The sequence below is a fragment of the Micromys minutus genome (genome assembly GCF_963924665.1).
Source record: "Micromys minutus genome assembly, chromosome: 1".
NCBI classification, from domain to species: Eukaryota; Metazoa; Chordata; class Mammalia; order Rodentia; family Muridae; genus Micromys; species Micromys minutus.
In genome coordinates this window covers 89213335-89237079 of record NC_137969.1, presented here as the reverse complement: position 1 = coordinate 89237079, position 23745 = coordinate 89213335, and the positions used below count along the sequence as shown (strand labels likewise).

At 46.4% G+C, this 23745-nt stretch overlaps 1 protein-coding gene across 1 annotated transcript; it reads right to left on the bottom strand.

Moving 5' to 3' along the window:
* Positions 1 to 25: 25 nt before the first annotated feature.
* On the bottom strand, positions 26 to 21648 carry TRAF3IP3 (TRAF3 interacting protein 3; the record flags this gene model as incomplete). The annotated part of the gene is made up of 14 exons (XM_080917098.1): positions 26 to 492; positions 2399 to 2535; positions 3721 to 3777; positions 5214 to 5276; positions 5733 to 5868; positions 8257 to 8394; positions 8583 to 8723; positions 10927 to 10998; positions 17886 to 17981; positions 18195 to 18224; positions 18473 to 18497; positions 18728 to 18791; positions 18880 to 19027; positions 21307 to 21648. The coding sequence occupies 14 exons, from the start codon at positions 21646 to 21648 to the stop codon at positions 400 to 402; spliced, it is 1542 nt and encodes a 513-aa protein (XP_080773224.1). The 3' UTR covers positions 26 to 399.
* Between the last annotated feature and the right edge of the window lie 2097 nt (positions 21649 to 23745).

Sequence of the window (23745 nt, the reverse complement as noted above, 5' to 3'; positions counted from 1 at the left end):
ACAGAGATGCCTGTTTGTTTTTCATTGGACAGGAGATAGAAGAGTGGGAGAAGGAGTGTTGTGGAGACTTAAGCTGTATGTGTACCCTTGGATGGTGGCCTCCCCTAAGTGCATAGTGCCTCTGAGGGAACATAAGTGAGCAGGTAATTTGATGTCTATGGAACTCTAACTGAATCAGGGCCTGTTTAAGGGACACACTTGTGGTTTATTTCTCAGGAATCCACAGTTCTAAAACATAGTCTTGTGAGATAAAGTTTATTTACAGCATGGTGTGAAAAAAACAGACAGACAGAAATCCAGGTTCATTTGGAGGGAAAATGTTAACTTAGAAAGTCCCAAAACTCAGGTTTTACTCGGAGTTGTTTGTTTCCGAGTTTTACTCAGATAGATGCCAGTTCTTCAGATGACCAGGTTGCCTTTGTTTGCCAGGAACATGGCCAGTGCTGTAGCAATCACCACCATCAGCACTGGGAGCCATTGGCCCCACTGCCTCTGTAGGAGGGAGGTGAAGACAAGAGAGAGCAGCTGAGTCAGCTGGAGAAGCTGCAGGCAAGAATGGTCGCTTAGCATTTTCACCCAGTAGAAAACCTCATGATGGAAGCAGAAAGGGCATTTTTTTTCTTCAGTGTCTCCCTCGCTTTTTGTCACCTCCATCGAGAGAAAATCAGTTTACTAGTGGCCTAGAGACTCATATCTGACAGGGGACAGATATTTAAATGCTGATATGGATAATTAAAGGTGGAAAATAACTCAACGTTCTCTTTGTGTGCCTCAGTACTTTTGTGGTCCTCCTCTGCCCTTGTCGTTTCGTTCACAATAAATCAAAAGAATACTCTTTCATGCTTGAACCAATACAGGCTGAGTATTCTTCCTTCCTTCCTTCCTTCCTTCCTTCCTTCCTTCCTTCCTTCCTTCCTTTTGTACGATTTGTATAGACTTTACCAGTTGAGCAGACATAATAAAAAGACATCCTAAATTTCAAATGCGCAGAAATCATTTGAGGCTTTTGAGCTTCGTGCTTCTGTATGTACAGTGTGTTCTGGATCTAGAACATGTCAGCTTTCTGGAGTAGAGGTGCTCAATCTACCGTCTTCCAGACTCAAGAGATGCATAGAAATGGGGTGGATAATGGACAGTGTTTCTCCCATGTTTGCTGTATTGTTGGCATAGTGAAAATCAGGTGGAGTGGGACAGTACGACCAGATGTTGGCAGGGGCTGATTTATCTGTACACTGGGCTTAGAAAGGATACCTCGCTGCCATGTAGGGCTGCAGAGGAGGACGGCCCCTCTCACTCTGGGAGCTGGCTCCTGGCCTTGGCTCAGCGCTTCTTGACAGTGATGTAGCTTTCACAGACAGGAAAGGCACTTCTCATCGTGGATGTCTAATCTGAGTGCAGCTTTCTGCACTGGGGAGAGCATAGCAAGGTGTTAACAGTTCTCTCTCTGACAGAACTCTGGAAGAAACTGTCCTCAGTGCCACATTCCTTCACTTGTTTTGAGTAAGCCATTCTTCCCTGATTTTCTCAGAGATTTTAGTCTTCCTCCTCTTATACAGTTTATCGGGAGTATGCTGAGTTATAAGATTGGTTATGATGCATGTATTGCATTTTACATATAGAAATGCTTTGGATATTTTACATTATTCACTGTTGGTGTGTGTGCACACATGTGTATGTGTGTGCACGTGTGTGTGCTAATATCCTGTGCATGTGAGGAAGTCAGAAGACAACTCTTTAGGTCACTTCTCTCCTTTTATCATCTATATGATAGGTCCCAGGGATTGAACCCAGGGCATCAGGCTTGGCAGCAGGCACCTTTACCTACTGAGCCAGCTTGTTGGCCCCAATACATGTAAATGCTTTAATGTGACTTTGTGAAAGTGCTTTGTATGTTGGAAAACACAAACAAACAAAGCAAACAAACAAAAAAAGGTTCTTTAGCACAAAATTCTTAGAAATAATTAGAGGACAAATCTTTCTTCCTTGGAATCAGTTACTTCTGCACACTTCCAAGGGTGTGTGAGTTTGGAAGAATGTTTCTAGTGAAGTGTTTGTTATTTAAAAGATACAATGTAAAATAAAGCACGCTGATACTTAGTATGTGACAGAATATAAGAAGTCAATGTGTTTACCAAATGTTTTTTGTGTTTTTGTTTACTTTCTAACCGGCTACCAATATATTTTTTAGTAGGAGTTGTTATAAATTAGGAAGGAGAAATGTTGCAAGTCAATCCAAGAGCAAAGGCATTTATAGAAGAAAACAAACACTTGTGACCACCCACTAACAATTTAAGCTTGGAAGTTCCTGCTTTCTAGTTGCCTACTAGAAGGATTCTCTGCCCCCTCCCACCCCACTCCAGTCTGGATGAGCCCTCACAGTCTGATGTCACTGGCTCACCTTCTTTTCCTTGGCCTGGAGCAGAGATGTCTCTTTTTGTAGTTGGTCTCTGAGCTCCTCGGCTTTCTCCTTTTCTGTATCCTCAGGCTTCACCTCATCAAGGGAGAGCTTTGGATTCCCCACAGGCAAACCCTGATCTAAAAAAGCATTTAGATTCACAGTGACAGTAAGGCCTCTGTCTGTGAAGGCTGGTTCTGACACTTCGTGAGAACCCTTAGCATTTGCAGAGAAGAGCGATGGCGGGCTTGTCTATGGTGTCACTGAATGGAGTAGAGCACTCTGCATTAGATAACTCTGGTGTTCTGGCACAGAAGAAAATGCATGCCGCCAATCCCAGCAAATGGGAGGTAGAGGCAGGTGGATCTCTATGAGTTCCAGGACAGGCAGAGCTACATACTGAAACCCCGTATGGAAAATAAAACAGAACAAACAAGAGACTCTGGTGTACCTTGTGGTTAGACACACAGCTGGACGCTGGACTCCTTGAGGCAAGACTGACATCTTATTTTTCTTTAAATTTGTCTTGATTTTCTTTGACTCTGATACTTTTTTTTGTGAACGTTTATGAATTGAAATGGTTCTCATTAACCATGTAGTATCTAGTTTCTCATGTAGGTTTGGTTAATGATTCCTCCGTTCCCTTTGCACCCTCATTTCAGAGTCTTGAAAATGGAAGTCATTCTAGACTTGCCTTTACTTTAGAGCTGGGTCTCTGCCACCTTGTAGTCCTAGTTTTGCTGAAAACAGCTCTGGACTCAAGTTAAGTTCTGGCTTTTGCTTTAGTTCAGTTGTTAATTTATGTTACCAGAGCTTATGTTCTTATCCATGCATTTATGTTCTTATCTGTGTCGACACACACATTCTCCTGTGTCACACCCAGTAGTGGTGAGAATAAAACGACAGACTGTGTTGTGGAAAGCTGAGGAGCCTCTCTGAAGCTGATGGGCAAGCTTGGGCCCCAGAATGGTTGGGGCTACAGTGGGAGGGCTCTTGCTGTATGATTGGGTCGAGAAGTTAGATGTGATTTGTAAAAGTCACCTGTGTAAGAACTGACATGAAATCCTGAGTTCAAAATCAATTTATTGAAATGTTCAACATAGACACGTTTTCAGAGAAAGTAGAAACACCCTTTCCCACAGTTTCTGTACTTCCCAGAGCAGATGTCTAGCTCAACTCTCCAGGCCAGACATCATTCCTCAGAACATTCCCCTACCTCCCTGACTTCAGACTCAGAAGTGGGCGGGGCCCCAAGAAGTCCTGTCGTCCTTTCCCCAGCTTTAGGCAAAGAAAGAGCAACATTTAGTGGGAGGAAATTTGCTGACCTTTCTTTAAGAGCTTCTCCTGTTCTTGAAGTTGTAAGGATTGATTCTGCAGCAGACCTGTTGGGAGACAAAAGGAACTTGCTAGTCTGTGCTAGCAGACTTACTGTAAAGACTTGTTTCAGACATTGGCTTGTGGCCTCAGTTGTAAAAGACTAGTTACCGTCTGTTAGGGACTGAATAGTGTTCCTCAAAATTTTTGTATTGTTTTAACTCCTGTAATGTGAACTTCCTTGAGATGGGGTCTTTAAAAAGGTAATTGATTAAAAATAAGGTCATTAAGATGAGCCCTCATCCAGATAACTGGTGTTCTTAGAAAGGGAATATTTAACCCACATGTGCTCCAGGGACAGTGATTGAGGGCAGAATGCGCTAACCCTCTGGGCAGCTTGTCTTTGGTCTGTAGCCTCCAGAACTTCGAGACAGCTCTTTTTTCTTTTTTCTTTTCTTTTTTTGTCCAAGTCCCCTAATCTGGTACTTCCTTATAAATAAGCCATCTTTATGCCAGCTTCTGCCATGACTCTGAATCTCTGCTTCATTGTTACTTTAGAAGGAATGCATTCCCTGGTGACATTCTACAAAACAACGACTAAGTTTACCTTTAACCTGCTTCTTTTTTTTTTTTCTCTATAGTAGTTATTGTGACTTTACATACACTGATTTTTTTAATAGAACTTTAAATTGGACTTGCTTAGAATAGAAGTTCTTTAATAAAATATTACTTTTGCTTGTTGGTATGTCAGTGTATATGTCCAGAATGCCTGACTCTTACGTAGGGGATTGGTGAATGCTTATTTTCTGAACCACTCTAGTGAGAAAGATCTAAATGACTTGTTCATAGGTAGAATGTATAAATAAAGAACTACCTTAGAAAGCGTAATACTTCTTAAAAGTGGGCAGTTCTGGGGCCTGGGACGGTGGGTGAGTAAGAGCTCTTGCTGTGCATGCATGAGGATGCTGTTAGCATCCATGTCAAAAGCTGGGCATGGCAGCCTGTTCCTGTTACCCTAGTGCTATTAGTTCTGGGGACAGAGAAGGGAAGGTGGCTGGGGCTTGCTGGCTAGCCAGCCTAGTTGGAAAACAGTGACATACTCTTTCTTAAGGGGCTAAGGCAGACAGTAACAGGGAAGACACTCAACACCTTTCAGCTCCCTTGACTCTGCATATTGCATGGGGCACATGCACACACACACACACAAACACACACACCAACACATGCACACACACATGAACACAGTAACACACCAACACACATATACACACACACACAAATAGAAAGGAAACACAAGAACAGATGCTAATGAATAACTTGGGGACGAAATTATCTAACTTGTGGAGAGCTGTGCAGGTGACCCCATCCCCCTTGCAGGAAGTGGGCTTCAGAGTGCTCAGAAACAGGACACACCAGAGCCTGGACACTCAGCCCTCTGAGTGCTCTCTGTGGTCAGGAGCAACAGAAACCACCTGTGCGGGTTTAACCCTGAAAGGAAACTCACTCTGTAGCTGTTGCACTTGGTTCACCAGGGCCTGTCTCTCCTCCTCTGACTTCTTTAGCTGATCTGAAAGCGAAATAACACAGAGGGAAGTAGAAGAGCAACCCAGGAAACAGAGGTTAAGTCCTGTCCTCTGTGACCTGGGAGTGTCAGGTGTCTTTCAGATCTGAAGGGAGGGGCCAGCAGGAACATCGAAATGTTGAATATACACCCTGGTGGGCCCTTGCAGTCCACAAAGGCACAGCTAGGAGGCTTTCATCTTGCCTGTGTTTGTACTAAGCTTTCCCTTTAAAATAAGGCATATGGCCTTCATGTGTGACAAGTACAGGAACAGCTGTGGTCTGGCCCACAGGCACAAGCTGGAGGAGAGCATGCGCAGTCCTCAGATGAAGCACAACTAAGGTTCATCTTGGCTGATTGACACTTCCCTGCATTTCCCTCAAGGAAAAATGAAGTCATAGGGCCAAGCACAAATGAGGACCAAAGCTTCTCCCCACAACCTCTTTTCAAGAAGAGGAGTACCTTGTAGGTCCTGGGTCTCAGAGGTCTGCTGCTCTCGGTCTCCCTGCAGGCTCCGGAGTCTGGTCTGCAGCTCCTGGTGTTCATTCTCTAAAAGTCGCAGGGCTTGGCTCATCTGTGAGTCTCTGCTGTCTGCTCCCTGCAAAGAGGAGGGGGAGGAGCCACAGAGCAGCAGGTCAGTGTGGGGAGACAGCAGGTGCTGTGGAACAGGACGCAGTAGAACCTAAGAGCCGAGGTGTCAGGAGATGGAGGTTTTCCCCTTCCCTTTGTTCTGGCCTGTCCTGCATGTTTACAGCAGTGTCTCTGACTCGATATTTATATGGGTTGCGTGTCTTGGTGCCTTGACAGATCTCCACATCAAGCCAGGACTTTTCTAGATGGCTTACTTTTTTTTTTTACTTTGGTGTGGTCACTTGTTGAGGGAGAGGGGCAGTTAAGGATGTTTTCACAAAGAATTAAGGTTTAAAAACCTGAGCATTGCCCTGTGCATGATGGGAACAGGAGAGCGACGGTTAAGATGATGTCATGGGCAGCCAGTAAGATTTGTGCCTACAAACAACTCACCCTCTTTATCAAGTATGTTTTTCTCTGATTCCTGTTTGGGGGAAATTGTAAAGATTGGGGTAGATCTTCAGCGTTTCAAACTTAGTATGTTGACCCCTATGTGTGAACTGAAAATTTGGGGGAGCCTCACCTGGGGTGCCGTATGTGACTAGAGAAACTGTGTCTCCTCTCTGAGTTCTTAGATTTGTTAACAAAATAGTTTAAGAACATGTCAAGGGAAGCTTCTCTTTGCAACAGATGGAGACCACCACAGAAAGCCACAGCCAATCAAAATGCATAGTTGAGAAGCCTGGTCTCAATGAATACAGCTATAAAAAATTTTCAGAGGCGGCAGAAAGATCAAAAGAGCCAGAGGATCAGGGAGTTTGCTGTGAGATTGTGTCTCCTAGTGACGTCAGGAGCAACACACATGAAGTCTCACCACCATGGTTGCCAAAATGTGCAGTGAAAAGGAGGGTACCAATGGGCATGCCAAACAGATGAGAAAACCCCACACGGCATCACCCTACACAGGATTACAGGTAACCGAGGAAAGCTGGAGCAGGGCAGGTGGTGTTCTCGAGGAAAAAACATGCCAACTGGTTGTCCAGGGTCAAGTAGTCAGCCCCCCAAAACATTTAAGTAACATAGGACTCAACAGGTTATACTGAGGAATTTATGTGCATGCATACATATGCCTGCAAAATAGTTGATGAAAAAGGGGCTCTGAGCACAAAGAAGGGCTGGGAGGGAGATAGAGAGGGTTCAGAGGGAGAGAGAGGAAGGGAGAAATGCAATTAGAGTCTTGAGAATAAAAATACTAAGAGAGATGGTTAACATTAAAAATATTACGAACAGATTCTGAAGAAGACTCAAAACAGAAAAAGAACCCAAAACAACAACAATGCAGACAGAAGCAAAGGTGGAGGCAAGGGAAAGAAAGCCATGCCTTTTGAGTTGTGTATGGAGGTTTGGCAAGTAGCCACATGGCAAAGGGGACATGTAGAGAGTAACTTCAGCGAAGAGGAGTGAAGAAGCCCAGAGTGTTCTGGAAGCACACCTCTGCTTCGGTAAGCATAAGGAAAAAGGAAGACATGAAAAGAAGAGTCACACTTTTTCTGCGAGACTCAGAAGAATGGGCAGGCCTAGCCAAGTAGCATGGCCATGGTTCTGTGGGTAACTATCCAGGGACAGGCTTTCTGGGAAGGGAAAGTACTCTGTCTCACTAAAAGAATAATTACTCCTTCTTTGGCATGGCTTATGGTGAATCTGCCTTCCCGAAGGGTGGTTCATTAGCCAGAAGATTGACTGGCCCAAGTGGATTAACTTATGTTTTGGGGAGCTTGGAATGTTAGGCCTCCACCCAGGCCAGAGGAAACATTTGCTAACCTGAGTCGAATGCTCACATACATGTACCAGAGACTATGCCACACACATTGTGTAGGTAGTCATATTTAATCTATGCAACAAAAGGCCCTCCTTTTGCTGCTGAGGAAACAGGCTTATGGAGGTTAGATTTTCTAAGGTGTCAGATTGAAAGTGTAGAAACTCTTGAGTACACCAAAAACTTACTGTAATTCATTAAGAAACACACTGTCAGACTGTGTTAACACCTGTAAGTAAACCAGTAACATTTATGGTGTGCGAAACAGTGGGCAGTTGTGCACTGGGTGCCCTGCTGGGATGGTGTTTGAATAGTGTGTAGTTGGTAGGCTGATCAACCCGATGAATGTTGCAGCCCAGGCATTTGTATTTGGTTAATGTCTTTCCAGTGGGTACTTAGTTCATCTGCATGGGCAGTGTAGACATTCCCTCTAAGTGCACATTTATAATTCAGAGAAAAACAGTCTGGTACTAATGAAGACATAAAAGCGGCTTATTACATGTATCTAAGCCTTTGGGGTCCAACCCAGGAAACCCCTTTCTCAGCAGACCCTTCTTCCCCCTTCTGCCCCCTCCCTCTCCCACTCTGAGGGCTTGTTACCTGTAGTTTGGACTGAAGCACATGCAGTTGGCTCTCCAGCTCCCTGTGCTGGTCCCCTAGGGTCCTCCAGTCCTCCTTAAGAGCCTCGTACTGACTCTTCCATTCCTGACACTTCTGCTCTGCCAAAGCCAGGGACAGCTGAGAGAGACCAGAGGAGAGAAGGTTCCCAAGGAGCAGAAGCTTAGAGAAAGGGAACACACTGAACTCCTGACGTTTAAAATGCAGGATGAATTTGAGGAGCAGGCTCCCTGTAAGTGGTGGTTGGCCCCCTCGCTCTGGGGACTGCTCCCAGGGTCCCAGCCCCAGGAACTGCACAGCATCTCCACCTGCGCCCTCTGAAGTTGCTGCTCTGCACACATTTTCTCCTCCAGCACTCTCTGCAGTGAAGCCTTCGCCTTCTGCTCATAACTGCTTCTCTGGTCTTCCATCTCCAGCAGCACCTTTTTCATCCCCCAGGGGGAGTATTTCTGTAAATCAGCAGCAAGTCAACAAAGACACATTGAACTTCTGCCTACCGGACTGCAGGGATATACGCCCCCCCCCCCCCCCCCCCCCCCGTCAGGCTGGAGCTGAGCTGAGGAGTCTCCCAGGCTGTCTGAGAGGTGCCTGCCAGTGGATGGAGAGCCTTCCTGTCCATCCATTCATCCGGTAGCCTCTGCCATGCTCCAGACTAGAGAATGCACTGGTTCTGCTAAATCTCACCTACTTCTCTATCCTCATCTCTGGTGGCCTTTTGGCTAAGCATTGGCATATTTCCACTTATGAGAATGGGGCCCATAGTTTTGAAATTTCTAATGATTATCCTCCCCCCCCCCCCCATTGCTCTGCTCTGGATAAATCTCCTTCACTCAACTGGAAACAAGTTTCCAAACAGGGAACACACTGCTGTTCAAAAGAAAAAGGCCCCGGGGAATCTGAGGACTTGGTGTTCTCAAAGAGTACATTTGCATTAAATGTTTCCCCTGGTTTTAGGACCAAGGAAAATACCCCCCAAACTAGATAAAATAAATTTTCAGATCCAGTAAAATGTTGACAGCCTTTGTTACCTCCTCCTTTTGCTTTGTGATTTCAGGAAAGGCAGGAAGCTATTATGGTCAGTCCAGGCAACAAAGGTTAAGGAGAGTTTCATTAACGATCTTTCCTCTCAATTTGGAATTGTTTGGAATTTTGTTTTTGTATCTGAAAGGGTATTCTGCTTTTTAAAATTTTCATTAAAAGTCAAACCCAAGAGTGACATGTTGAAGTCAAACATGGTGATGTCCTAGTCACTAGATTTAATAGTAGTAATCAGAAGTTAGCTTCATTCTCAATAGAAAAGTTAGCAGACTGCCATAGTTACTTCTATCTGCACTGGGAAGGCTGGTGGGAGAATCACAGTTCAAGGTCAGCCTACTAACTACACCTTTCTCAACAGCGAACGAATTAAAGATTTGCATTCTGGCTTACATGCTGGTCACTTACAAGTTTGGTTGGCATGTCTTAGCTAAGAACCTAACAAAGCAGCTCCCTTATGCTGCATCCCTTTAATACAGCTCTTCATGTTGTCATGAGCCCACCCATAAAATTACTCTCATTGTTACTTCATAACTGCAATTTTGGTACAGTTATGATAATTGTAATGAACATATTTTTGGAGGTAGAAGTTTGTCAGAGAGGCCATGACCCACAGGTTAAGAACCGCTGCTGTAGACAATATAAACTGTTCTCAGCTGTGCAGGAAACTATGGATTCCTCTGGAGAAGCCCACCCATTCCCTCCTGACATGTTTCCTTTAATTTACACACACACTCTGTGTGTGTGTGTGTGTGTGTGTGTGTTCTTGTCACATACACAGAGTGTGTAGAGGTCAGAGGACAACTTGTGAGAGAGATGCAGACCTTTCCTCCTATGATGTGGACCCCAGGGAAAACCCTCTTGCTGGCCCCTGTTCTCCCATCTCCTTTCCACCTGTCAGTGGGAATAGAGATTACTGAAGCTGAACACTAACACCACAGGAAAGCCAGGGTTCGCTTTCTTTAGATTTTTGAGCTTTTTTTTTTTTTTAAGATTAAAAACATTTTTTAAAATTTATATAAGTACACTGTAGCTGTCACAGACACAACAGAAAAGGGCATTGGATCCCATTACAGATGTTGTGAGCCACCCTGTGGATACTGGGAATTGAACTCGGCCCTTCTGGAAGAATAGTCAGTGCTCTTAACCACTGAGCCATCTCTTCAGACCCAGATTCTTGAGGTTTTTGCTTCCTCGGGGTTGTTACTAAAAGTCACCAAACAATCTTCTTCCTGAGATGAAAATCTTTTTTTTTTTTTTTTTTTTTTTTTTTTGTTTGTGATTTCCCCTTATACCTTCTTCATCTGTCCTCTGATTGGGGTCTGTAGAGAAGACTGTGTGGTGTGAACCTTTACTAGCGGTTTCTCCCTACACTTCCCTAGGAGCCAACAACATGTTTCGTGTTGTAATTCCTTCCCAGGGCACACAAGCATGCATGATAGGTCAAAGAAGGGGCAGTTGGAGGCGGTTACATGGCCAATTAGGGACGTGACACAGACAAGCACAGTGAGGCAATATTGTGTGACAATAGAATGCTAATGGGCTTTGGTAGCATTTCTAGAACATTTTAATTCTATTGAAGTCAAGGTGCTAGAGAGTGTTCTCCAGAATGCTTACCTGCAGGCAGGTGTAGAGCTGGTTTTCTAGGGACCTTAGTTTACCCTTCAGTTTGTCTTCATTAAGCTGTCCCTAAAGTAAACAGGATTAGTTAGTGAGCTAAGGCAGAAACAAACAAACAAAGCGAAGAGGCTAGATACATCTCTCCAGTCCTGTCCCACAGCCAAAGCCTGGTGCTGTAGGGCTGAACCCCTCCAGGTGCAGAGATGGCTAAGGCACTCTGAGCGGAAGTGGGTCTTCTCTCTGCTGGCCACAGGTGATCCAGACTAGCCCCGGAACCTCACTGTACCTTGAGTTTCTCTAACAAGTGGCCCAGGTAGTAAGAAGGCCATAGAGAGGGAGGTTCTTAAACTGTCCCCACCACATGCTTTCCTTGCCTCCTCCCATCCTGGACCTGAACCTTTGTCTGTGAAGCACAGGCATGCAGCTAAAATAGGCCTTTGCTCCTGGGGAGAATCTGTATTTCTTCCAGCTTCATGTTAGGGGTTGAACTGCGTTCTTTCTTCAGGTTTTTATGCTGCAGTGAAATTCATACTCTATCCAGAATGGGAGCATATTTGGAGGTTGTGATGGTTTGTATATGCTTGTCCCAGGGACTGGTACCATTAGGAGGTGTGGCCTTGTTGGAGTAGGTGTGTCACTGTGGGTGTGGGCTTTAAGACCCTTATCCTAGCTGCCTATTCTGCTAGTAGCCTCCAGATGAAAAGTAGAACTCTTAGCTCCTCCTGCATCATGCCTGCCTGTATGCTGTCATACATCTGCCTTGATGACAATGAACTGAATCTCTGAACTTGTAAGCCAGCTCCAACGAAATGTTGTTCTTATAAGAGTTGCGTTGGTCATGGTGTCTGTTCATAGCAGTAAAACTCTAAGAGGTACATCTTCAATGAAGTTAAATGCAATCAAATGAATGCTAGTTTACTTTGGTAGTGTTTTTTTAAAACAGGACCAGAACACCACAATAAACTGAGGGAAGACCATGGAAGACAAGATGGGCATTGGCAACCCATGCACCAGTGGGGGAGACTGGTACTAGTGATACCTTGATTTCAGGCCCCAGGACAGTGGGACAGAGGTCTCTGTCATGGTAGTCTTTGCATTTCACACTTTTCATATCCATTGAGGGTTAGTTCCTAGAGTCCCTCAGAATGCTCAACTCTCTTGTATATAAATGTGTATATATTTATCTAAGGCGTATGTGCCTCTTCCAATATGCTTAAAGTCATCTCTGACTCACTTACAGTACACTGGAAATACCATGTAAATGTCAGCTATAACGTATGGACTTGGGACTAATTACTAGAAAGACAAGAAAAACAGGATTTTTCTTTCTTTCAATTATTCTCAATCCAATGTTGGTTGAATCTGAGGCTTTGGAACCTGTGGCTGTAGAAGAGCGACTACTAGTTTGTGTGTCCTTCCCTGTCTGGCAGGACTCCTGAAAAATTCTTTGAAAAGTGAGACATGAACCTACAGATATGAAGCAGAGTAGGTATGGGCACAGGTAAGAGGGCTTCTGGGAAAACCAAAGAAAAATTCAGAATCAGGGTTGATCTAATGGTCTGTGCCTATCCCACCCTGTGAGCCCCAGGTCTTGAGGTTCCTCATGGCATTTTAAGATATCCCTTGATGTAGGACCAAGTAGAGAAAGATAAGCAGAGGTACAGTTCTGGTTTCTAGTCTTATAGCATTTCAGATACTTTGTTGACCCTGTATCTGTATACATTGTAGCATTTTGCTACTTTGGTAATTCTTGTATTTGTTTACATTGTAGTATTTCAGATACTTTGTTGACCCTGTATCTGTATACATTGTAGCATTTTGCTACTTTGGTAATCTTTGTATTTGTATACATTGTAGCATTTCAGATACTTTGCTGATCCTTGTACCTGTATTCATACCCTTTGCCAGCCTTAAGCTTTACCCAGAGTGTATCTGTCTGGAGTAGCTGGGGGGCCAGTAATGAAAGTAAGTTTCTTAGAGATAGGGCTGTGAGCAGTTAGGCTGTAGTGGTTTTCATATTCCTTATCTAACTGTTCGCCCAAGACCTGTGGGACTCCTGGGGGACATTTCTCCAGGCCTGGATATTGTGGCTCAAGGCGTCAAACCAACCAAGCGCTCATCGCTAAAAAACACTAGGGCAGAAGAGGCTGTCTGGGATGAGGTGGGCTTCCCTTTCTGAGAGTCAGGGTGCCTGGGAAAGGCAGGAAGTGGTATTGTAGAGCTACTGTTTTGATCTTATTTGTTTAATTCTTCTAACTGTAGGGACCAGGGGGAGCCCCCACCCTTTCGGCTTCCTGTGTTACTCAGCTGGGCCTTGCAAAAGCAAAAGCCTTTGCCAAAAACAATTTTTTAAAGTACCTCCTACTATTAATGTTTTTCTCAGCCGCATGTGGGAAAGAGTAGAGAGAAAGAGATTTGGCATTTACAATAACCACAGGGCTTGAGACCAATGAAAGAGAAGGACAAAGGCTCCCACTGTTCAGGCTCAGGGGTAAGGGGTAGAACAGCTGCTTTCCCCAGAGGGGCCTGTTCACTGTCAGTCTGGCGGTTCTGTGCTAAGCTGGCCACACCCCATCCTGCTCTGCTTTGGTCTTCCCACTAAGTGCATGCACTTTTCTTTGCCCAGACCTTACAGTGCAGAAGCCAGCCAAACCCACCAAGTTTAAAGATTGTCTCCTTATAGCTTGGAAGGAACACAAGCCCCAGACTGTGTCCTTGAAAAGTCCTCTGGGTACCTTCCTATTCTGTGGTATCATGTTCATTCAGTATTTTCCTCTTCCAAGTGTTTATGTATTTCTGCCAACTCCCAGATTATTTTTCCATTTATGTTGCAATACAAGACAATTTACAGTATCCCCTTTCAAGTAGGAATAGGGGCTGCCACCCAAGTCTCAGGCATGAACAAAATCTCTTGTCCATAGCTCTGCCTTCCCAGACTCCCTAAGGCAAGCAGGAAAGTCCCAGCCAAGTTGTTGCAAATGGAGCACACACAGTTTCCAGTCCCAGACTCTCCTCATGCTGACACCAGAGTATCCAAGAAGCTCTCAGGCTACTGACCTTACCCCAGGAGCATGGAGCATTTTGGAAAGGCTACCCCTGGTGGAGGAAGGCAGTGAGGAAGCCACACATGCCTGGTGTTGGTCCAAGGGTTTCAGATCCTGCTGCTGTCCCCTGCTTCAGCTCTGTTTCTAGAAACACCACGCCTTACCACAGAAGCCCCTTCCCTTGGCTCATCTCTTTCCTAACAGCTTGCACAGGGTGTAAAGCCCATTCCCTCTCTGCTGTCATCTCAGGATCTCAATTCTACTTTGCAGATCTTAAAGCCCCAGTGCTCCATCCTGGCTTCCTCTGTAGGCAGAGCTACTTTTGTTCTAGTGGCCAGACCCAGCTCTCAGGAGCACTAATCCTGGGCTTCTCCTGTAGATCTTGCCACGAACATCCTTGCATGGGAAGCCGGAAGTTCATACATGAATCCGAGTGGAAAGGACAAAGTGGACACTGGGCTAAAGTCAGAGTCCCAGTTCTGACCTTATTCATTCAGTTATTTTCCTAAAAATCACCAAATGTGGCCACAGTCTGATGGCTTACTGACGTTGTCTGGGGGGGGGGTGCGGTGTGATTGGAAGTGTTTTGTTTTGGGAGAAGTGAGGGTTCGCAGATGATAAACAGTTGTCGATGACTTTCCTTAGAGAGAGAGAGAGAGAGAGAGAGAGAGAGAGAGAGAGAGAGAGAGAGAGAGAGAGAGAGAGATACCTGGGAAGGGTGGGAAGATGGGAGAGAGGAACTGAGCTAGAGCCTGGGGTAAAATAGCACCCTCCCCCAAGTTTATCATAGAAATGGCTTAAAAAAGAAGACAGGAAGACAGGGCCTCAACATATAGCCCAGGCTGGCCTGGAGTTTGGAATCCTCCTGTCTCAGATTCCTGAGATCTACACAAATAGCTCTTACAACATCTGCCTCATTCCCACTAAGTGCAGTTGACCTGGGCCTTTGATTAGAGATGCTATGGACACGGAGCTGGTCCTTCCAGTTCAGTTCTGTAGTGACTGAGCTCCTTCAGAACCAGGCGGCCTTCTCAATCTGGAGGTGGCATGCAGTCTCATGGGCCATTCCAGAGCAAAGTGTCTGCTGTGAGACACACGCACACACACACACACACACACAAATATGTATTGATGTGTGTTTGTGTGGCTTCTCATTAAATCCGAAGCAAACTTTAACAGAAAAGGTTCAAGTCTCCTATTCTGAAGCGGTGAGAGGGTTTCCATGTGGTCCCTCCTGTCCATCGCTTTGTGCTGTACCCAATGCCCTAACTGCTCTCCTGCTTTTCCTCTTCATCAAGCTACTTCTGAACGGGTGAGCTCCAGCTGAAACGGCCTCTTTGCGGAGAACCGTCCTTTCTCTACCTCAGGCAGAACCGCCTTTTGCTTTGTCAGGCTGTGCGCACGTTTGCAGCCTTGTCTCACTGGCAGTGTCTACTGCGACTCTCCCTTGCCGGGACTGTGAGTCTCTCAAAGCAAGGGCTCTTCTATTTCCTTTTGTTCCCGAAGCTTCGGCCGTAGAGTTGAAAGTCACCAAGTGTCTACTGAAGGGGTGCGTGAGACAAGCTCAATTTAGCTCAGAAGCGGAAAGCACCTCGACATGCCCAGCTGCCTGGCCCACGCTCCTGCTCTGCCAGTAGAAATGACTTGGCAAGTGGAGGCCTGATCAGAGAGACTCCTGTGAGTCCAGTTACTGGTTTGCAGAGTGGGAGTGTCTTCTGTGTCACTGCGAACTTCCGGGAGTGTTTTGTAACTTCCTGTTTCATTTCTTTAAGCATGAGCCTTCCTAGCAATGAGGTGCATGGTGGGGGGTGGGTAGGGCAGGGCTGGTCCTACCCGTGAGGTGCATGGGGGCCAGGGAGTCTGGGGGCCGGGGAGTCTGGGGGCCGTGGAGGCTGGGGGCCTGGGAGGCTGGCGTTTTGCCTCAACACACCTGCTGCCTTAGGCTTTGGTGGCACCAACCTGCATATTATCATTTGCAGAACACACAAGTTCCTAGAGACTCTTTCAAGGGATCTGCAAGGTTTTTCCCTTTCCAGCACATGTCTCCGTGACATTGAACGCTTTCAAACACTTTAACTAAAAGGGCGAGTCACAAGAATTTAGAAGCAAATAGGGCTTAGCTGTCTTTTGTTCAGCTCAATGTTGTAAACGGAGATTGTAAATGCTGCTTCTCTGTTTTAATCCCTTTGAAAACGAAGTTCTTCATTAAAACACATAACTTAAGTTAGCGAATGATGCTTGACTGTTGTTACCTCATAATTAATATTTCTAAATTTTTGTTTTAATTTTTAACAAGATGGGTTCTGATATGATACACATCCAAAGTTCTTTGGAATTTTCAGTTAACAACTAGTATAAAGAATCATGATACAGGGGCTGGAGAGATGGCTCAGTGGTTAAGAGCACTGACTGCTCTTCCAGAGGTCCTGAGTTCAATTCTCCACAACCACATGGTGGCTCACAACCATCTGTAATGGGATCCAATGCCCACTTCTAGTGTGTCTGAAGACAGCTACAGTGTACACATATAAATAAATTAAATACATATGTATATAAATATTTTAACAGAAGCATCCTGATATAAAGAGTTAGAGAGCTATCGTTCCACACTAAGCTGTGCTCTGGCTCTTGGGTATTCATACTCCTATTTGCAACCCTATCCTTGTGTCCCTTTGCCTGGCAAATATGCCTGGTGACTGTCCCTGTGCCTCCAGCTCCCTTTTCTGGAGTTTTCTGTTCCCTCCTGTAGTTTGCTTCATCCTGGAAGCATTTATTTTATTTCTCGTGTCTTATGTTTTAGCACGTGTCTTGTTTTCAAAACTATGAACTCTCTAAAAAGCAGGAGCCTGAGCCATGACATGAATTCCAGCACTCGGAATGCAGAAGCAGGAGCATCTCTGTGAGTTCAAGGTCATCCTGGTGTACAGAGTGAGTTTGAGGCCAACCAGGGCTATATACTGAGACCCTATTTTAAACAAACAAACAGAAGCATGTTTCTTTCTAAAGAGCAAATTCCTACTACTTGTTAGCAGGAACATGGCCTTTGGCTATCTATTGAATGGACAGACCATCATTAGAGACCTGAACTTAGCTAAGTGGTTATGTGACTATGGGCAAGGCCTTGGCCCATTGCAGCAAACAGACAACCAGATGAGACAAGATCACCTACTAAGTCTTCTCTACTCTGCCACCCGTTTCCAGGCTGAGTATCATCACAGGCTGGCTTGTGTGAATCTTGGTATGGATCTGTGATGGTTAAGTTTGATTGCTTGCTCGATGAGGTTTAAAATCACACTGAAGACGAGCCCCTGGGTATATCTACATGGGGAGCTTTTAGATAGTGGAGGTGGTTAGACCCGCCTGCAAAGGGGCTGCCCCATCCATCCCATGGGCTGGGCTTCCCGATGGAAGGGAAAATGGAGGACAGCCAGCTGAACACCAGTGTTTTTCTCTTGGCTTCTTATCTATGGATGCAACCTGACCAGTTGTCTCCCAGTCCTGCAGTCATGATGCCCCTCCACACTATGATAGACCATACTCTAGAACCATAAACCGATACTGGCCATTTCTTGGAAGTTGCTTTTGTTGGGTATCTTGATGCATCAGCAACAAGAGTAACTAACAAACACAGAATCTAGCGTGAGAGCCCTTGACTTTGACAATACTCAGTAACAACACTACATAGGCATTTCCTTTTCTTCCCATAGGTTTAAAGGCAGGCCTCTGTCTCCTTTTGCTTCTGGGTCTTCCTTAGGTATACACTCACTGTGACCCTTTTGACCTCTGCATCTGAGTGTTCCCCACCTTTGCCTCTTCCTAATGAGACAGCCCTTCCCTTTGTTAGACGGCATGGTGGGAGAAATGAGGTGCGTGTGCACAGAAGCCTGCGTACTTTGATGATTTTATGCTTACCTTCCAAGAGCTGTCAGAGGCCCGGATCAGGGCAGGCAGGAGGTCCTGAAGAACCACCATTTTCTGTTTTAGGATCAGCTCCCTTTGTAAGGCTTCCTAGAGAAGAAATGCAAAAGGAAAGATTAACCCGGAGAAGGAAGAGTAGGTAGAAAGCTGTGTGTGTATGTTCGTGTATGTGTGTGTATGTGAATGTGTGTGTGCATGTGAGTGTGTGTGTGTGTGTGAATGTGTGAGTGTGTGTGAATATGTGTGTATGTGAGTGTGTATGAGTGTGTGTGAGACTGTGTGTGTGTCCACCATGATACTTACTTTGAGGTATTCAGAGAGTTGAATGATGTCCTAGTGAGAGAGATGGAAGAGATGATTCAGAAGGACTTCAGTGTAGAACCAGAGCCCAGTGGGCTTACATACAGTGGATCTCTTTTGCCTTGGATCTGGCAGGGTCCTTCTGGCCCCACATCTGTGCCCAGGACCACATGGCCACTCTGGAAGAAGGTGTCCCTCCACCCCAGCCTGAGTTTATTGCAGAATCCCAGAATAGTAGAGCTTAGGTGCCATCTGAGCCAGACCCTTGAAGGTTCTCTTACCTTGTCTAGGATGGCAACGCCACAGCTGGGAAGAGAAGGAAAACAGAACAGCGGGTCAAAGAATGAAACCTGTGAGCTGGCAGGATGTCAGCTGCATCTGGCATCCCTGCTGAAGAACAGTGGGACGGGAGGAGCTTTTCCTCCTGATTTGGGGTGGGCTTGTCTTGGTGTGTCCAGTGGAGGTGTTCCAAGTGGACATTTGGGGGACAGATGAGACATTGAAGCTTTGGGGTCAGGAACATGGAAGGAACTCACTTGGTTTGCTGACTGGCATCATTCTTCATTGTTGGCCATACCTCTTCTGCCTTTGTCTGCGTACCTGAGAGATAGGTAGGATGATTCAGCATCCAAGAAGGATGAGGGGAAGAATGGGGGAGCTGGACTGCAGGTCAGGGCTGTGTTCTCACCCCGGTGGTGTCTGTGTGGCTTCCTGATGTCAGAGTCCTGTGGTAGATAGGCTCTCCCATGGGAAACATGGTGGTCATCCAGATCCCTCTGGATGCCTGAGGAGGAATGGTGAAAGGCTGGGAAAACCTCAGAGCTTATCCCTGTTTCCTGGAAAGCAAATGAAGGAAGAAGAATGCTGAGCACTCTGGAGGGCCTCTGAAGATTTCCAGACGACTGCAGAAAGAGGGACCAGAGGCTGGGGATGTGTCTCAGTGCTAGTGGACTTGCCAGGCACGTACAAGGCCCTTGGCTCCATCCTCAGCATGGAAGGAAACAAAACAAAACAAAACAAAATGGTAATCCCATCTGTGTGCACTGAGCAGTTTTCCTGAAACTCACATGTTGAAATTCTAACAGTGTTGGGAAATGGAGCCTTTGGGAAATACTTGTGTCTGAGTGTGGGGCCCTGAAGGATGAGGTTAGTACAGGGCCTCTCCGCCTGCCTTCTCCCATGACCATCCGCACACACGAGGGGTGTCCTCGTCAGAGTCCAGACATGCCGGAGCCTCGAGCTCAGACTTGAGCTTTACAAATGATGAGGCATTCCTTTCTGTGTGCGAGCTGTTCTGTGTGTGGTAACCTGTCATGACAGTCCAGACGATATTCCCCACCCAGAAAACTACCCGTTCTTCCTCGTCCCGGACAGACAGAATGTCTTTCCTCGGCCAGACAAAGGGCTGATCTTCCTTCATTCTCCGGTCTCAGCCACTCAGCCACGTGCTGAGGGAGAAGTTGTCAGAGACTTGACAGTAGCCAGAACTGGCTTTTTCTTAGGCTTCTGGCTCCTGCCTATCAGAGAGGGCCCAGGGGGCCTGCCTGCCTCTCCTTAGAGCCACAGGACCTTTGAGCGTTCCCATTGAAAGGAGACAGTATAGGGAACTTGTTGGGAGGATGGGATAGTGGTGGTCACAAGTTAGTCTTTTTATCTTTTCTCCTACAGAATAAAAGAGCACTAAAAGCCCATAAAGTATCTATGGGATTCCATCATGGGCTGACCTGACAACCATGGGCAGGAAGTTATTTCACTGTTTTCTGTCCTATCCTTCATACCCCGCCCCTCACCCAGGCCATTCAGAGGCCTTGCCACTCTGTAAGCAGGCAACTGGTTCTTTTGCAGTTATGTTCCAGGATGGTGTTCCGGGCAGCTGTGACAGCCCCAGGAAGGGGCCAGAGAGACAGTGCAGTTGGTGAGTGCTTGCCTTGTATCCATGAAGCTCAGAACCCATGGTTTGCTTCATTTTGTTTAAAAAAGCCAGGATGGTGGTGAGTGCTTGTAATTCCATTGCCAAAGGGGCGGAGCTAGGCACCTAGATCCCAGGGGCTTGCTGGACATCCAGGATAGCCTACTTGGTGAGCTCCAGGCTAGTGAGGGACCCAGCATCAAAAAACAAGAAATGATGCCTGGAGTAGACCTTTAGATCTCACATATAAATTCATGGGCATCCACATGAACACCTACACACACACACACACACACACACACACACAGACACACACACACACTCCTGCTACATGAAGTACCTATTCTTGGTATGTACCCTATGGCAGTACCCAGTGTTACATGGACCCATTCCTCTCCTCAGTGTGGTGACAAAATAGACTACCATGGAGCCTGCTATTGTGAACATTGCTCCTCCTAGGCCATGCTAACGGGCTTTCTATGTATTTATGCAATGTTAACCTTGCAGACCCATGAGAGCAGAGGTTGCCTGAGTTGCCAGGGAAGGCTTCCCCCATCAGATGAGGCCTCAGTTGGGCAACGTTGTTAGAACTGAAATGTCACAAGAGAAAGAGAAGAGTGGATGTGAGACCTTACCGGAGAGTAAGAGGCCGTGTGTGTGTGTGTGTGTGTGTGTGTGTGTGTGCGCGCGCGCACACGTCCGTGTGATGCATGTTGGGTTATAGAACTGGTGATGTGGCCCAGTGGCTGAATGCTTGGCTACCATGCATAAGGCCTTCAGCATCGAGAGAACCGAAGGAAAGCCGCACAGTAGAATCTGCTAATTACGACACACTTGTAATCCCAGCATTCAGGAAGGACAATGGATTTGGAGCCATCTTGGATTAAATAGCAAGGCCCTATTTAATAAAAAAATATTTAATAAAAAAATTTAAAAAATCTTACTTATGCTAGTTATCAGCTTGAAATTGTTCAGTTATTTTCTTTCTCCCAATAGGCAGATGTAGCCCCCACCTCCTCCTTCAAAAGAAGTTAAATAAAGACACCACAAAATCTCCGGAAGAGCAATGGTCAATGGCTGCAGGAAACCTGTTTGCATGCTGAGGAAGGGACTAGCAGAAATTGATTGTTAGTAACGTTCATCCCTTATACCTCGCAGAACCCCCACCCCTGGGCCTGGAGCAGTGCTATCTCTGACATACTGCACCTGCTGTCCAGGGAAAGTGGTCTTGTTGGCACCAGGCAAGGACTCCTTGAGGAGAAACACTTGGCCTGTTCCTCCATCTGTCTTGCTGGAGCACCCTTGCTCCCCGGCTTGGCCTTTCTTCTCCTCTTCCAGGTTTCTCCTTCTGAGGAACTGTAGCTGCCGGGCTCTCTGAAGCTGTTCCTTGTGCTGGGTCCTCAGCACCTTCCCTGGCTGGCGGCAAGTGGTCTCATTGCGGCGGCGGCGGCGGCTTTCTCGGGTCTCATGGCGTCGCTCACACTTGGCCTCGTAGCTCTCGGCCCACCGAGCCAAGCCAGGGGAGGACCTGGAGTCTGGGTTGATCATGGTGGCCTCCCGAGCACCTGTTGTGCTTGGCTTACTTTCCTGGGACAGCTGCTTGGATCTGCCAGATGCCAAGAGGGAGGAGTCAGAAGATGGGCTGAAAACTGACAGTCTGCCTCCCTGGGTCGGTGGAAGTCGCATGGGGCTCCATCCATGTGTATTGAGAACCCAGGGTCAGGACTCCCAGGCTCAGTCTGGCATGAGCTGGTGCAACCCAGTAAGGCCAGGTTTCTGCTTTTCTCAAGCACTATTATCCTAAAGTGGACGGGTCTCCCTGGAACCCCCTTCTCCCTTGACTAGATGCCTCTAAGCAAGGAAACATGAATGAAAGCAGCCACAGCCTACAGCCACGGGGTGGCTTGTAGAACTGTGGACAGCCCGGCCCACTTTATCTCCCAGTCTAAAAAGGAAAGATGATGTCATCTTTACTGTCTCTTGCTAAGTGACACTTCTTGAGACCTAGACGGATAGCCACAATCCCTCGGGAAGTGATCAGGTTTGTGACTCACACTTTCTGTTCCATTCCTAGCTCTCAGCAGCCATCTTGTGGCTCTGGACTGGCATGACCTAGGTAAACCTGCTCTGATTCCTCCATTACTACCTTGACCTTGCTCTTTGTCATCCACTGTGTATCTAGTGCGGGGCTCTGACTCTCAACTGCTGATCAAGTCAGTCTGTTAACTGAGAACTTTCAAAGTGCTTGGTGTTTGTTCATTTTAGGGAATCTGGCTCAGGGACCCTGAGGGGAGGCTCTGTTCTCTTAGGATCACCTCCCTTCCAGGCTCAGTCTGGTCCCCCAAACTTGCCATCTAAACTAGCAAGCATGTGGGGTGCTCCCCATAGGAATCCTACAAATTGTAAGAAATGAGACAAAAGAAACCCATATAATGGAAAGTTCCCAAGGAACAGTTTTTAGGATGGGCCACCCTGATGCTCCTCTAGATGGCCTCGGCTGGCATCTATAGTGCCCAAACCCTCATCTTCACCTACCTGATGTGGATTTGGCTAGTCTTATTTTGGGCCCTGGCAGCCCGGTGGAGTCAGGGCTGAACTCAGATGAGCTACACCCTACCATCAGAAATTGTACTCTGCCTCCTGTGTCTCTGGAGTCAGACTGTGGTGATGGAGGAAGGTGCTTGTTACAGCTGCTGCCTCTTCTCTATGGCCTGATTATCCCACTGCCCAGGAGTTCAGTTTCTGGGTCATCTTGCCAGTTCTGACCCCTCATGCCTGTTTATAGGCTGCACAAACTCTGCAGGAGGAGAGGCTCCTGTGTTTCTTAGTTGGGATTTTAGTGCCTATCCTAGCACAAGACAGGGTCCTGTGCAGGGTTCCTGCTCTCCCTCTGGTCACAGTACTCATCCGCAAGCGTGTGGCTAGGCAGTCTTACTCTCTGGAGGGATCTTATGTGGCCAAGTCCTGTATGCTTTTAATTATCTGACTCTAGAGGGCCAGAGATTGAGCAGAGATTTCCCCGAGGACTGTGGGATGCTGTTTGCCTTTCCTTCAGGCTTCTTCCCACTCTCACCCTGAGGGGCTCCCTAGATTTGCTTCATGTCACCCTGTTTATTTAATTATGTAGAAAAGGAGCCAAAAGGTTCGCTCATATTCTGTCATAAATGAATGTATAGAGGAGACTTGGGATTACACACATGTGCACCTTCAAACCACGGCACCTGACTATTCTGTTTCTTCATTGGAGAATGGGAACTCTTGCTTTGGGGCCAGACTGTGACTCACTAAGGTTATCAATGCCCACCAAACAGGTATGTGGAGCGGGGTTTGCTAAACCTCGTTCTCATTTATGAGATGGAGATAAAACTTCCCTTGAAGGGGCATGAGCCTTAAAAGATAACACCCACACTATATACCCAGCACATGACATATGATAAACAGCTTTTAAAAAATATCAGATATAAAAATATCGTAGTTATCATGGCTGGCACTGGATACTGAAGACTTGGTGATGTGAACCAAACATCCTGGCAAAGCCAGACTCCAGGACTGAGAGTGTTCAATTTGCCCTCTGATTCCCCTACTCCCTTCTCTCAGTTCTAAACAGGCCTTGTAGCTCCATCTTGGAATAATTTTACTGCTGTG